The sequence below is a fragment of the Stenella coeruleoalba genome, assembly GCF_951394435.1.
Source record: "Stenella coeruleoalba genome assembly, chromosome: 4".
Classification (NCBI taxonomy): Eukaryota; Metazoa; Chordata; class Mammalia; order Artiodactyla; family Delphinidae; genus Stenella; species Stenella coeruleoalba.
Window position 1 is genome coordinate 113,521,666 of NC_137149.1, and position 15,174 is coordinate 113,536,839.

At 38.0% G+C, this 15,174-nt stretch overlaps 1 protein-coding gene across 6 annotated transcripts in view; it reads right to left on the minus strand.

Moving 5' to 3' along the window:
- Positions 1 to 15,174, minus strand: part of MAPK10 (mitogen-activated protein kinase 10) — a 617,840-nt gene that overhangs the window by 138,107 nt on the left and 464,559 nt on the right. For all 6 annotated transcript variants that reach the window (XM_079919605.1, XM_079919603.1, XM_079919601.1 and 3 more), the window contains one exon: positions 482 to 651. In XM_079919605.1, the coding sequence (XP_079775731.1) occupies positions 482 to 603 (122 nt within the window). In that variant the 5' untranslated portion in view covers positions 604 to 651. The remainder of the gene's footprint in view (positions 1 to 481; positions 652 to 15,174) is intronic.

The following is a 15,174-nucleotide window of genomic DNA, read 5'->3' on the forward strand; positions in this document are numbered from 1 at the left end:
TCAACAAACATTTTTTTTAAATGCCACTTTTTCTAATAGGCAACTGAATTTTAAACATTGAACTTTAAAAGTCACTGGAACATTTGAGATCTCATTTATACTTCTTCAGACTAGGGAATTTTACTTGCTGGTTATCTGAACACATATTCTCTCATTTCTTGCTGTGAAAACATCCAAATAAAATTTTTTAAATGCTTTAGCAACAGCTAGAAAACCTTTGGTTTACTTGGTTTCTCCATGGTTGTTGCATAATGGATTTTTTTGTGACTAGAAAAACTAGTCACAAGCAAAGATGTACATATTGTTAGCCAATGGGTAGTAAATTACTAATAATGCTCATAAATTTATTTTTCTTTGGTAGAATGGATTTTCCCCCCTCAAGTCATGCTATTTATTTGTGTTTGTGTGTTTGTGTTGTGTATGTAGTCAACACATACAGCACGTTCCTTCGAAAAATAGAAGTTAAATCCATCCCACTTACCAAACTATTCCCTGAGCCCCAGAGCCAATAGGCTTTAGATTCTGGTAGCGCTTGAGAACTGTGAAGGTTGAGTCTCCCACTTCCACGCTGTAGAACTGGTTGTCAACTTTGCTTTTGCTCATGTTGTAATGTTTGGCAATATATGACACATCCACTTGTTTATCGAATCCCTGTGAAAAAGAACAACAAAAACTTGAGACAAGAGAAAAACCAGAATGACAATGAGATACAGAAAAGCCTGTTCTTTCAATGATTACTAATACTTTGTCATCTGTAATAATTATATAGACCTGCATTTAACACAGAAAAAAATATATATATTAGTCCATGTAAGATAACCTGGAGTAAAATATCTTAGAAAAAATGCAAAGAAAAATTTGTTTTCAATATTAAAACTATTTATGATAAAATATTCTTAGATCTGCATCGTCTTTTCTGAAATGTTTCATTAAAACCATTTATTTATGCAGCAAACACCTACTGAACATATACTGGCCCCAGAGACTATGTTAGGTACTTCAGAGGTGATCCCTGATCATCTGTTATAACAGCCATATGAGGAAGAATGAAAGAATGTATCTACATCCTTTTCTCAGAAAGAACTGAGATATAAAATAATGCATAGTTTTAATTAGGCAAATTTGAATTAAATAGTGTTGATCTCATTTGCTCTCAATAATACCAAAAATGCTACTGCATTAAACATTGAAAAATTTTAGTCACTAACACTGTTCTAAACTGCCACATGACAGCTTTTTTATTTATTGCCAGCTTAGATTTTAAGTATCTCAATTGCTATATCTTTTGTTTATCATTAAGAGTTCTATTAATTATATTTAGCAATTGAAGAAATTGCTATTTTGAATCATGATTTAGGAATATATATAATATAAATATCCATTATCCATGATTATTATTTACCCATAAATGATCTTACATTGCTTTTTATGACATTAAATAGTTTGGATTCTGTAGTGAGAAGGAACCTTACAGAATACTAGCTAGCCTTTTCCTTGTGGCACACACTGGTGGATGTTTACCCAATAGTCACTCGTCTCTTTCTTGCTGATTTTGTTCAGGTTTTGAGCACTCACATGCTCTGTGGGTTCCTTCCCAGTTCCAGCACTTGAAAATTGAATACTCTAAACCTGTAGTTTTCTTTAGAGGTGACACTAACCCTTAGCAGGCATTTGGGAGATCTGTGGGCATGTTTTGGTGTGCCACAATAATAGAAGATGTGGCTTATCGACCAATGCTGGTTGTCCTGCAATGAGTGGGACATTCCCACACAATGAATAATTACATACTTACATCTTTTGAGTATGTCCAAGCTTTAATTAGTAAAAAACAAAACAAAACTGGCTTTAATGTTCTGAGCCCAGAATCTAAACTAAAGATCTTTGTACGGTTTTAATATATACTGACCTCCGAAAATCTAATTCTCACATAATCTGAAAGAAGATTTAAACCTCCTTAGGCTCTGGACCTGTAGTTGGTAATAAAGCCATTTCCTTAGACATTTTTGGCATTTCATTTCTAATTAAAAAATTGAAATAGGAGTACAAACTAATTTGCCCTGTATGCTCTTGGATGAGAGACAGACAGCATTAGTAATGAGGAGAATACAATGGGGACTTTGTGGACAAGGGTGGCAAAACCTACGAATCTAGTACAAGAACCTTAAGACCCCAGATGGGCTTGAGAGCAGAACAGTCGTGACAGGCACCAGCCTATGACTGGGAGACATACGCTAGCAACAATCCAGTACAAATGCACACAGACCTCAAAGAACAGAGTGGACTATAAATTAGGAATCTAGGTTGTTTGGATGGAGACTGAAAATTCAGGTAATTCACAAATAAAATCATGAGAGGTCTGAAATCCAGGAGGCAGTCTATGAAGTACAGAATAGGAAATTAAACAACACTATTAAGAATCAGGGCATTGTGAGCCCATTCATGGAGACTAAACAGGGTTTAGAATTTAGACAATGGGTGTGGACAATAGCAGAAACAAGAACATTATAACGATCCTTTATTTCAACTACAGTATCAGGAACTGTTCTCTACACCATAGTCCATTTCTACGCTAGACATTTTAATGTATCAGTAAACTAACCCTGCTAAAGTTATTTTTTTTTCCCTTGGTAAGGAAAGGTAAAAAAGCAACTGGAGCTAGACTAACAAATGAATTTCGTCTGTCAAGGTTAATTTGGTACAAAGTGCCCGACTTGCCATTTGTCATGTTCTGACCCTTCACATCCTGTACTACTCTAGCTCCTGACCACCCACAAAACTCTTAGCACACACTAGTCTCATCAAACCTAAGTAATCTATTTCCCTTTCCCCACATATTCTCTTCACCTCTGAAACGTCGCTATTCCAACTGCATTGCATGTATGTAGTAATCATATGTAATAACCTTTATGTTCTAGACTTCTGGCACTGGAGATACAAAAAAAAGATAAGTTCCCCATCTAGATGGAGGCAGTAAAATAAGCAAGTAGTTAAAATATGGAAAATATATTTTATAGCAGAATAAAGAAAAGATGCTAGGAACAAACAGGGAGTAGCAACTAATTGCCTGCATTCATTCATTATCATTAATTCATCCAACTACTATGTATAAAACAACCATGAATGCCAAGTCATGGTATAAAATTGGTAATGTTGGAAAGAGACTTGATTTGTGTTTTCTCTGGCTAACTATATGCCCAGTCCTCCCCTCTAACTGGTTCTCAGATGTGAGTGCGGATTTGGACTACCTGGGGAGCTTGATAAAATACAAATTACTGACATAAAACCTTGGAGATTTGGATTCAGGTCTTCAGCATAGGTCCTGAGGATTTGGAGATTACTAGGCAGTCCAGGTGATTCTGATTTGAGGATCTGACTTTGAGAAAGGCAGCATTAGAAAATCATTCTCACAGTGTGCTCCCTGAAGCATCAGTATCAGCATCACCTGTAGACTTGTTAGAAATGAGGCTGCTCACTCCCACCCCACACCTATTAAATCAGGAACTCTGGGGCCCAACATTCTGTTTTAATAAGGCTTCTAAGTATTCTGATGCATATTGAGAATCACACACTGGAGTGGAAGGACTGCCTGAAGGCTGTGAAACAGATCACACAGCTCTGCCTGAGATATTTGGAAACTAAAACACTTATTATGAAGCAGAAATAATATTTCTGCTTCTGCATCAGGGAACATACACTTGGTGTCTTTACGTATTGCCAAATTCCATTGTTCATGGCAAACACAAACTGGAACCAGAGTCCTAGTTAGGACAAGGATTACCCTACATCTCAGATTCAAGTATTTGAAAGACACCCGCTGCTCCAGACTCAAGAACTAACGAAGTCGTGGTACTCAGGACAAGTCACCAGCTGGCCAAGTGCTATAATGGAGTATATCATTTCATCACAGCAATTGTTCACACGCCTGAGAAGTACCCTGTAATTTTTCCCAGTGCATACCTTTTCATGTAATGGGGAAGTTACATACAGACTTGGTGGTAGTTTGGTAAAATGGTTAAAACAATCATAGAGCTTAGACTAAGAGCAAAATTTTAGCTACAAAAGTATTCCCAGTCAAAAAGAAACAAATAAATCTATTCAAATTAAATACCTAATGCCCTGACACATTTTCTAAAATAAAAGCTACTCAGTGATTTTTTTATCCATTTGAAAGCATATAATTTCTCACAATAAGATTAAAAATCATCATTGTAAAATCTGTGAATTCACACACACACACACACACACAATTTCCTTCCTCAATTTCTATGCAGTCTTATCATGACTATAAAGTTCAAATATAAACTTTTCTCTAAAAATAAGTCTATGGGGCTTCCCTGGTGGCGCAGTGGTTGAGAGTCCGCCTGCCGATGCAGGGGACACGGGTTCGTGCCCCGGTCTGGGAAGATCCCACATGCCGCGGAGCGTCTGGGCCCGTGAGCCATGGCCGCTGAGTCTGCGCGTCCGGAGCCTGTGCTCCGCAACGGGAGAGGCCACAACAGTGAGAGGCCCGCGTATCGCAAAAAAAAAAATTTTAAATAAATAAATTTAATAAATAAAAAAAAATAAGCCTATGAAAATATGTCATTAAACACACTATGGAAAAATATTATCAATGCTGAAGAGATTTTTCACCCGTTATATGTTTTAGTATATTCCTATTCAGATCACAGAACTGATGATTTGAACCCAAGACAGGAAGAATCAGAAATTCGTACTGGGAAGGCATGACTGGCCAATAGTTTAAGTCAGGGATTCTGAAGTTTTAATATGGATCAGAACTACCTGAGGAGCTTGTAAAACATAGATTTTTGAGTCCCACTGAAAAGTTTCTGATTCAGTGGGACTAAGATAAGGCCAAGAGTTTGTATTTCTAACAAGTTCCACACTTGGAGAACCACTATTTTAGAGAAGAGTAAGAGATGTCACCATTCAAAAAAGGCTAGTTGGAGTGGCAAAAACTGGAGGAAATGCAGGTCAAACCAAGTAAACAAAGGATGTGGAAGTTAAAAATAATGCCATGATGACTTTCCTTGGTATCAGCACCTCTATAAGCAGGCCCAGCTGTCATTTTCCCGGGATGTGTTTTCCTATCTCACAATTACAATAGAGTGTCCAGTCAATTTTCTCTCAATTATCTCATGAAAATAAACATTCCATCATCTATTTATATTAAATTTATACTAAAACATTTGAGAAGAATGTATGAAACTCACAGGTATTCATAAATGCTTGTCAAAATGAAAAGTGTTTTTCCAGAGAAAAATTAAGATGTTTATTAAATTAATTATAAATCAGAAATGTTATATTAAAAATGAAAAACATCACAGTGGTGACTTTTGGAGATCAATACGGCTCAAAATAACTACAGGTTTAGAATAGTCTATTCTACCATTGATTCAAATTAATTTTAAAAGTAACTTATTCCCCCACTGAATATTAATCTTATATTTAAATGACTCAATGATTTATCTTATATTGATATAATAAAATTTTCTTTGAAAAAATTCAAAGCAAACTCATTTCCTCCTTGCCCCCTATCTGCCAAAAAAATTTTAAGCTAAATTCAAAGAAGACTTTATTGCTGCTGGCAGTTTGATAGGAAGAGAGGAAATTTGAATATAATCTGTTCTGTGAAAAGACAGCATATTACACAGACCTATAAGAAAGGGCTTGTGTCATGATTCCTATCATCAGTTCAGGTGCTAGCCCATAGCTATGGAGTTTGAAAAGAAAAATGTCCCACATTACTGATCTTATCCTGCAGGTGTCCAAAGCTTTGATTGCATTTTTCTCAGACTTAATAACCTGTATTTCACTCCCTCCCCATTTTCACTTGTGCATGACTGGCCTGTGTTACTGCTAGTCAGTTCCTGAACAGGAAACATTAAGGTTTAAGAATTTTTAGATGTTACACTTCCTTAGTTTCTCTTGAATAAAACTTTCAGTTTCAGCTGAAAAGAGCACCAAGTCTGGATTAGTTCTGCACTTAACACCTATGAAACCAAGTCATTTTATTCCTTCATTCATTTATTATTTATATTCTGTATGGTTTCAAAAAGGATTTGTGCAGCTCACCATAAAAGATATAGAAACAATAAAACCATTAAATCCAGTTTTAAGAATAAATGTCAAATAAAGCAGGCTAAGAGATGACTGTTTTACCAGAAGACTTAAGTTTTGAACATCTACTGTCTTGAGCACAAAAGTTAGTGTCATGCTTCCAGCAAGCCAAAGGAAAAACATGACAACAAGAAGACCACAGTGAGTGGCAAGTTTTGAGTCATTAATTTCATAAAGTATACCATACAGTAGTTCATAGGAAAGGTAAAATTTCTCTAGCACTCAACCCCAGGAAAAAATATTCAGTAGTTCTTTACATAATAACCCTGGAATCAAACAACAGGCAGTAGATACAGTACTTTTTCATCAAAGACATAGAAATATGCTTCATATGATATCACCTCTCAATAAGATAAGGGGAGAAAGAAAGATGAACCAGCATTAGTCACTTACCTAGTAAAGGTGAACTTTGTATTCTGTTAAATACTATATTTAACACTAACAGCAGATGAGGAAAGTGGCATACAGAGCTGTTAATTGGCTCAAAGTCTTGGAACTATTGATTAGTGCTATCAATTAATATGAATTAAAGTTTGTCCAACTCCAAAACATGTGTTCTTCTTTTACTAAACCATTCACTAGTTCAGCTAAAATAACTTAGAACAGTGATGTAGTTTTCTTATGATAAGGTGAGCTGTAGGAATAGAGCTTGAGAGAGATGAGTGAATAACACATCCTTCTCTTTCATTTATCAATTGTCTCAGACTGGAGTTTGAACATAACACTAAACAACTCAGGGCTGAAGTAGACAATCTTGTGTTGTTGATGGAAAGCTGGATTTTCAGAGCTGCCTAGAATTTGTTAAATGTTTATAGAGCACCTACTATATGCCAGGCACTATTGAAGATGCTATGGATGTAACATTGATCTAGCTCAACAGGATAGCTAAGATGAATTCGCTACAAAATGCATCTCCAGAAAATGAACTGGTCAATCTGTTGGATATTATTTTGTCGTTTGGATACTGAAAAGTATCTGCCAAAAGTGGTGATTCTGCTTTTGACACAAATGATATTGAGCTCTTCAGTCTTACAGTTATGGCCAGCATGTTGAGTTGCTCTTGCCCCTCCAAGATTGTTATATAAAGTCAGCAGAAACAATGCCTGCTACTCTGTTTGTTATGGCAGAAAGGCATGCGTTCAATCCATTTAAAATCCGAATCAAATTATCTACATATTAGTTTTAAAGAGGGATATCTGAGATAATCCTTAACAACATTAAGGATTAGATTTTGTTTTGTCCTGAGTATATTTTCCCCATTCAACTTCTTGAAGTGTTACTCTTCAAGGAGGATTACAGTGTGGAATCTAAATCACTTTTATGTTGGTTGGCCCAGAGATGGTTACTCTGTGGAATCAATGGCTTATTATAAATCAGTAATGCAGTAAAAACTCTAAGACTTACATTATGTTTAATCACAATTTTCAATTATGTGAAAAAGCACATAAGAGTAATCAATAGTAGAGCAGGCAGGCATGGCTTCTGCCTGCCTGTTCTTTTTATATAAAGGAAGACAGCTAGTACTGTTTGAATACCTACTAAGCACCAAGCTAGTATTAGGACCAGATGCTGTGCTGGGTGTCTAATAAATCATTTCATGTAAGACTTAGTATTCTCATTTTGCACTTGAGAAATCCTAGAGTGAGGATTTCAGCAAAGGGTAAAAATTCAGCTTTTATCTAAGAATCCTTACTGTGAGGCCTTGGGCAAGCTTTTTACAATCTTAGCCCTAGTGTCCTTATTTATGGAATGAGGGCAGTACAATGCATATCTTGGAGAAATTGTGAGTTTTGTTCCAGATCACCACAATAAAGTGAGTCACACAATTTTTTTCATTTCCCAGTGCAAATAAAAGTTAGGCTTACACTACACTGTAGTCTGCTAAGTATAAAAAAAATACATACCTTAACTTTAAAATATTTTATTGTTGAAAAATGCTAACCATAATGAGCCTTCAGCGAGTCATAATCTTTTAGCTGGTGGAAGCTCTTGCCTCAATGTTGATGCTGCTGACTGATAGGGTGGTGGTTGCTGAAGGTTGGTGAGGCTGTGGAAACTTCTCAAACTAAGATAACAGTAAAGTTTGCCACATCGATTGACTTCCTTTTACGAATGATTTTTCTGTAGCATGCAAAGCAGTTTGATGGCATTTTACCCACAGTAAAACTTCTTTCAAAGTTGGAGTCAATCCTCTCAAATCTTGCTGCTGCTTTATCAACTAAGTTTATGTTATATTCTAAATCCTTTGTTGCCATTTCAACAATCTTCACAGCATAATCACCAGGAGTAGTTTCCTTCTCAAGAAACTACTTACTTTGTTCATCCGTAAGAAGCAGCTCCTCATCTGTTAAAGTTTTATCATGAGAGTGCAGCAATTCAATCACATCTTCAAGCTCCACTTCTAATTCTAGTTCTCTTGCTGTTTCCACCATATCTGCAGTTACTTCCTCAACTGAAGTCTTGAACCCTTCAAAGTTATCCATGAGGGTTAAAATCAACTTCTTCCAAACTCCTGTTAAATTGATATTTTGACCTCTTCCCTTGAATCACAAATTTTCTTAATGACATCTAGAATGGTGAATCCTTTCCAGAAGGTTTTCAATCTACTTTGCCCAGATCCATCAGAGGAATCACTGTCTATGGCAGCTATGTCCTTACAAAATGTCTTAAATAATAAGACTTGAAACTGGATATTATTTCTTGATCCATGGACTACAGAATGGATGTTGTGTTAGCAGGCACGAAAACAACATTAATTTCATCTCCATCAGAGCTCTTGGGTGACCGGGTGCATTGTCAATGAGCAGTAATATTTCAAAAGGAATCTTTTTTCTGAACAGTAGGTCTCAACAGTGGGATTAAATGATTCAGTAAACCATAGTGTAAACAGATGTGCTGTCATTTAGGCCTTGTTCCATTTTAGAGCACAAGTAGTGTAGATTTAGCATCATTCTTAAGGGCCCTAGAACTTTTGCAGTGGCAAATGAGCATTAGCTTCAACTTAAAGTTACCAGGTATATTAACCCCTAACAAGAGAGTCAGCCTGTCCTTTGAAGATTTGAAGTCAGGCGTTGACTTCTCCTCTATAGCTATGAAAGTCCTAAATGACATCCTCTTCTAACAGACGGCTGTTTCGTCTATGTTGACAATCTGTTGTTCAGTATCACCACCTTCATTAATTATCTTAGCTAGATCTTCTGGATAACTTGCTGCAGCTTCTACATCAGCACTTGCTGCTTCATCTTGCACTTTAATGTTAAGAAGATAGCTTCTTTTCGTAAACCTCATGAACCAACCTCTGCTAGCTTCAAACTTTTCTCCTGTAGCTTCCTCATTTCTCTCAGCCTTCATAGAATTGAAGGGAGTTAGGGCCTTTCTCTGGATTGGGTTTTAGCTTAAGGGAATGTTGTAACTGGTTTGATCTTCTATCTAGACCACTAAAACTTTCTCCATATCAGCAATAAGGATGTTTCATTTTCTTATCATTTGTGTGTTCACTGGAGTAGTGATTTTAATTTCCTTCAAGAACTTTTCCTTTGTATTCAAAACTTGGCTAACTATTTGGCACAAGAGGCTTAGCTTTTGGCCTATATCAGCTTTCAATGCCTTCCTCACTAAGCTTAATCATTTCTAGCTTTCAATTCAAAGTGAGAGACATACAACACTTTCTTTCACTTGAATACTTATAAGGCATTGTAAGATTATTAATTGGCCTAATTTCAATATTTTTGTGTCTCAGAGAATAGGGAGGCACAAGGAGAGGGAGAGAGACAGGGGAACAGCCTGTTGGTGGAGCAGTCAGAACACACAACATTTATCAATTAAGGTCCTCATTTTAAATGGGCCCCGTTCATTGTACCGCTCAAAATAATTACAATAGTAATATCAAATATCACCAATCACAGAATATAATAAAAAATATAATAATAAGTTAGAAGTTTGAAATACTGTGGGAATTACCAAAATGTGACACAGAGACACGAAGTGAGCAAATGCTGTTAGAAAAATGGCACTAATACAGATGCTCAATGCAGGGTGGCCACAAAACTTCAATTTGTAAAAATAATAGTACCTGTGAAGTACTATAAAGTGAAGCACAATGCAACAAGGTATGCCTGTAATCTACTTCTTTTGATTAGTGGGAAAGTTAAACGTGCTAATCTATGTAAAGCTCTCAGCATGGTATAAGCTTACAGGAAACTCTCAACAAAGTTGTTTGTTGTTGGGCTTCCCTGGTGGCACAGTGGTTAAGAATTTGCCTAGCAGTGCAGGGGACATGGGTTCGAGCCCTGATCCGGGAAGATCCCACATGCCGTGGAGCAACTAAGCCCGTGTGCCACAACTACTGAGCCTGCACTCTACAGCCCATGAGCCACAACTACTGAAGCCCGTGTGCCTAGATCCCGTGATCCCCAACAAGAGAAGCCACAGCAATGAGAAGCCCACGCACCACAACAAAGAGTAGCCCCCGTTCACCTCAACTAGAGAAAGCCCGTGCACAACAATGAAGACCCAATGCAGCCAAAAATAAATAAATAAAATTAATTTATTTTTTTAAAAAGTTGTTTGTTGTTATTATTATTACTATTACTAGTACTATAGTTATCATTATTATTGAGAAGTTAGATAACACTTAAAGACATAGCTAATTAGTAGTTTTAGAATGTTTTTAGCCAGAAGTTGGCCTGGGCCATAGTGCCATCCTAAGACACTATGATACTGCTATAAAATCAATGTATAACCAACAGGGTTCAGAATGGTCAGGTAATAAAATACTTTTCTGTGTTTTCATTTGTGGTGAAGACAGTTGTTCTGTGGGTACCCACATGCTCTACTACATTTCCCAGCTCCCTTGCAGTTCTGTTGGGGCCAAGTTGCTGTATCTGGCCAGTGGACTACATGAAGAAGTGGCAGGTATCATCTAAATGCAGAGGCATTTAAGAGGTGTGCCTCTACAATCCACCTCTTTCCACACTGTGATGCCTTAACTGGACATCACAAGATGGCAGTTCCTGAGTCACAAGATGGCAGAAGACAAAATTCCTAAGTCACCAGATAGAGGAGAGTCCTTACCAACCTGTTCTAGACTTTGTATAACAGGAAATAAACTTTTGTTCTAATAAGTTACTGAGATTTGAGGTCTATCCACTATTGCAGTATGTTTTTCATTCAATAATTTTTTTTTTTTTGGCCTTACAATGTGCCAAGTAATGTTCTAAGCACTGAGAACATAAAGCTCCTGTCCTCATGGAGCTTAATATTAAATTGTCCCTTACAGGATCAAAGTTAGAATGCCGGCTTCATTATCACAATGATCTAACTACTAAGCTAATCACTTTGAATTCTATGTACACTTCTGATCTGCATATCTGCAATTTGTCTTTAATAAAGAAAAAAGAAGCATAAAATAGGCAATAATAAGAGGTATTATATAATCAAGATGGGACAAAATTTCAAGGTTAATTAAATAACGGTTAATTTTTAAAAAATACTTTCTCAGGGTAGGAGGAAAAGGTTGTTTCATCATAAGGAGAAGAAAAATTCATTTAAGAATCAAAATGTTTAAAGTGAGTTATCTGGATTTCACTGACTTATCTGTAAAACATGCTTTTGTTTTTTTGGAAGGGAAAATTGAAATGCTACATTTAAGAATATGGAACATCGGACTTTCAAGATGGTGGCGGAGTAAGACGTGGATATCACCTTCCTCCCTACGAATACATCAAAAATACATCTACATGTGGAACAACTCCTACAGAACACCTACTGAATGCTGGCAGAAGATCTCAGACTTCCCCAAAGGCAAGAAAATCTCCACGTACCTGGGTAGGGCAAAAGAAAAAACAGAGACAAAAGAATAGGGATGGGACCCATACCTCTGGGTGGGAGCTGTGAAGGAGGAAAAGTTTCCATACATTAGGAAGCCCCTTCACTGGCGGAGATGGTGGGTGTGGGGGGGGGGGGAAGTTTCGGAGCCATGGAGGAGAGCACAGCAACAGGGGTGCAGAGGACAAAGCAGAGAGATTCCCACACAGAAGATCGGTGGCGACCAGCACTCACCAGCCTGAGATGCTTGTCTGCTCACCCACCGGGCCAGGTTGGGGCTGGGAGCTGAGACTCAGGCTTTGGAGATCAGACCCCAGGGAGAGGACTGGGGTTGTCTGTATGAGGACAGAGTGAAGGAAGCTAGTGCTCCTCAGCTAGCCGGGAAAGAGTCCAGGAAAATGTCTGGACCTGCCGGAGAGGCAAGAGACCTTTGTTTTGGTGTGTGTGAGGAGAGGGGATTCCTTCCCAGTGTGCCCACAGAAAGCAGAGCACTGCCTAAGCAAGCTCCAGAGACAGGCGTGAGCCGCAGCTATCAGTTCAGACCCCGGAGACTGACATGAACTGCTAACTCTGTGGTTGCTGCCACCAAGAGTCCTGTGTGCCAGAGCAGGTCACTAACAACACCACCCCAGAGCATATGCAGCACACCACTGCCAGGGTCACAAGATCCAGGGACAACTTCCCCGGGAGAACACACGGTGCACCTCAGGCTGTTGCAACGTCATGCCGGCCTCTGCTGCCACAGGCTCACCTCACATTCCAATTATGACTACCATACTCCTCCCTACCCCCAGCCTGAGTGAGCAAGAGAGCCCTAATCAGTTGCTGCTTTAACACCCTCCTGTCTGGGCAGGGAACAGACACCTGAGGGAGACCTACTTGCAGAGGTGGGGCCAAAACCAAAGCTGAACCCCAGGAGCTGTGTGAACAAAGAAGAGAAAGGGATATTTCTCCCAGAACCCTCAGGAGCAGCACATTAAATACCCACAGTCAACTTGATAGACCCTGAATCTGAAGAATACCTGAATAGACAATGAATGTTTGCAAAATTGAGGCAGTGGACTTTGGGAGCAACTGCAGACTTGGGGTTTGCCTTCTGTGTCTAATTTGTTTCTGGTTTTATTTTTATCTTAGTATAGTATTTAGTGTTTATCATTGATGGATTTGCTTATTGGTTTCATTGCTCTCTTCCTTTTTTTTAATATATATATATTTTCCTTTTTTTCTTAGTGTGTATGTATATGCTTCTTTGTGTGATTTTGTCTGTACAGGTTTGCTTTTACCATTTATACTAGGGTCCTGTTGGTTTTGTTTTTGTTTTTTTTTGTTATTCTCTCTTGCTTTTCTTCTGAGCCGTGTGGCTGGCAGGATCTTGGTGCTCGAGCTGGGGGTCAGGCCTGAGTCTTTGAGGTGGGAAGGCCAAGCCCAGGACACTGAACCACAAGAAACTTCCCGGCCCCACATAATATCAATCGGCAAGAGCTCTCCCAGAGATCTTCTTCTCAACACTAAGACCCAGCTCCATCCAATGGCCAGCAAGCTCCAGTGCTCAACGCCTCATGTCAAACAACTAGTAAGACAGGAACACAACCCCACCTGTTAGCAGAGAGGCTGCCTAAAGTCATACTAAGTTCACAGACACTGCAAAACACACCAGCAGTTGCAGCCCTGCCCACAAGAAGGACAAGATACACCCCACCCACCAGAACACAGGCACCAGTCCCCTCCACCAGGAAGCCTACATAACCCACTGAACCAACATCATCCACTGGGGTCAGACACCAAAAACAATGGGAAGTATGAACCTGCAGCCTGTGAAATGGAGCCCCCAAACACAGTAAGTTAAACAGAATGAGAAAACAGAGAAATATGCAGCAGAGGAGGAGCAAGGTAAAAACCCACCAGACCTAACAAATGAAGAGGAAATAGGCAGTCTACATGAAAAATAATTCAGAGTAATGATAGCAAAGATGATCCAGAATCTTGGAAATAGAATGGAGAAAATACAAGAAACATTTTACAAGAATCTAGAAGAACTAAAGAGCAAACAAACAATGATGAACAACACAATAAATGAAATTAAAAATACTTTAGAAGGGATCAATAGCAGAATAACTTGGCAGAAGAATGGATAAGTGACCAGGAAGATAAAATAGTGGAAATAACTGTCACAGAGCAGAATAAAGTAAAAATAATGAAAAGAATTGAGGATAGTCTCAGAGACCTCTGGGGCAACATTAAACACACCAACATTTGAAGTATAGGGGTCCCAGAAGGTGAAGAGAAAAAGAAAGGGTCTGACAAAATATTTGAAGAAATTATAGTTGAAAATTTCCCTAACATAGAAAAAAAATAGTCAATCAAGTGCAGGAAGCTCAGAGAGTCCCATAAAGGATAAATTCAAGGAGAAACACGTCAAGAAACATATTAATCAAACTATCAAAACTTAAATACAAAGAAAAAATATTAAAAGTATCAAGGGAAGAGCAACAAATACTATACAAGGGAATCCCCATAAGGTTAACAGCTGATCTTTCTGCAGAAACACTACAGGCCAGAAGGGAGTGGCAGGACATATTTAAAGTGATGAAAGAGAAAAACCTACGACCAAGATTACCCTAACCAGAAAGGATCTCATTTAGATTTGACAGAGAAATTAAAACCTTTACAAACAAAGAACTTAAGAGAATTCAGCACCACCAAACCACCATTACAACAAATCCTAAAGGTATTTCTCTAGGCAGGAAACACAAGTGAAGGAAAAGAACTACAATAACAAACCCAAAAGAATTAAGAAAATGGAAACAGGAACATACATATTGATAATTACCTTAAATGTAAATGGATTAAATGCTCCCACCAAAAGACACAGACTGGCTGAATGGATACAAAAATAAGACCCATATATATGCAGTCTACAAGAAACCCACTTCATACCTAGGGACACACACAGACTGAAAGTGAGGGGATGGAAAAAGATATTCCATGCAAATGGAAATCAAAAGTAAGCTGGAGTAGCAATTCTCAAATCAGATAAAATACACTTTAAAATAAAGACTATTACAAGAGAAAAAGAAGGACACTACATAATGATCAAGAGATCAATCCAAGATAAAGATATAACAATTGTAAATATTTATGCACCCAACATAGGAGCACCTCAATATACAAGGCAAATGCTAACAGCCATAAAAGAAGAACTCGACAGTAACACAATCACAGTAAAGG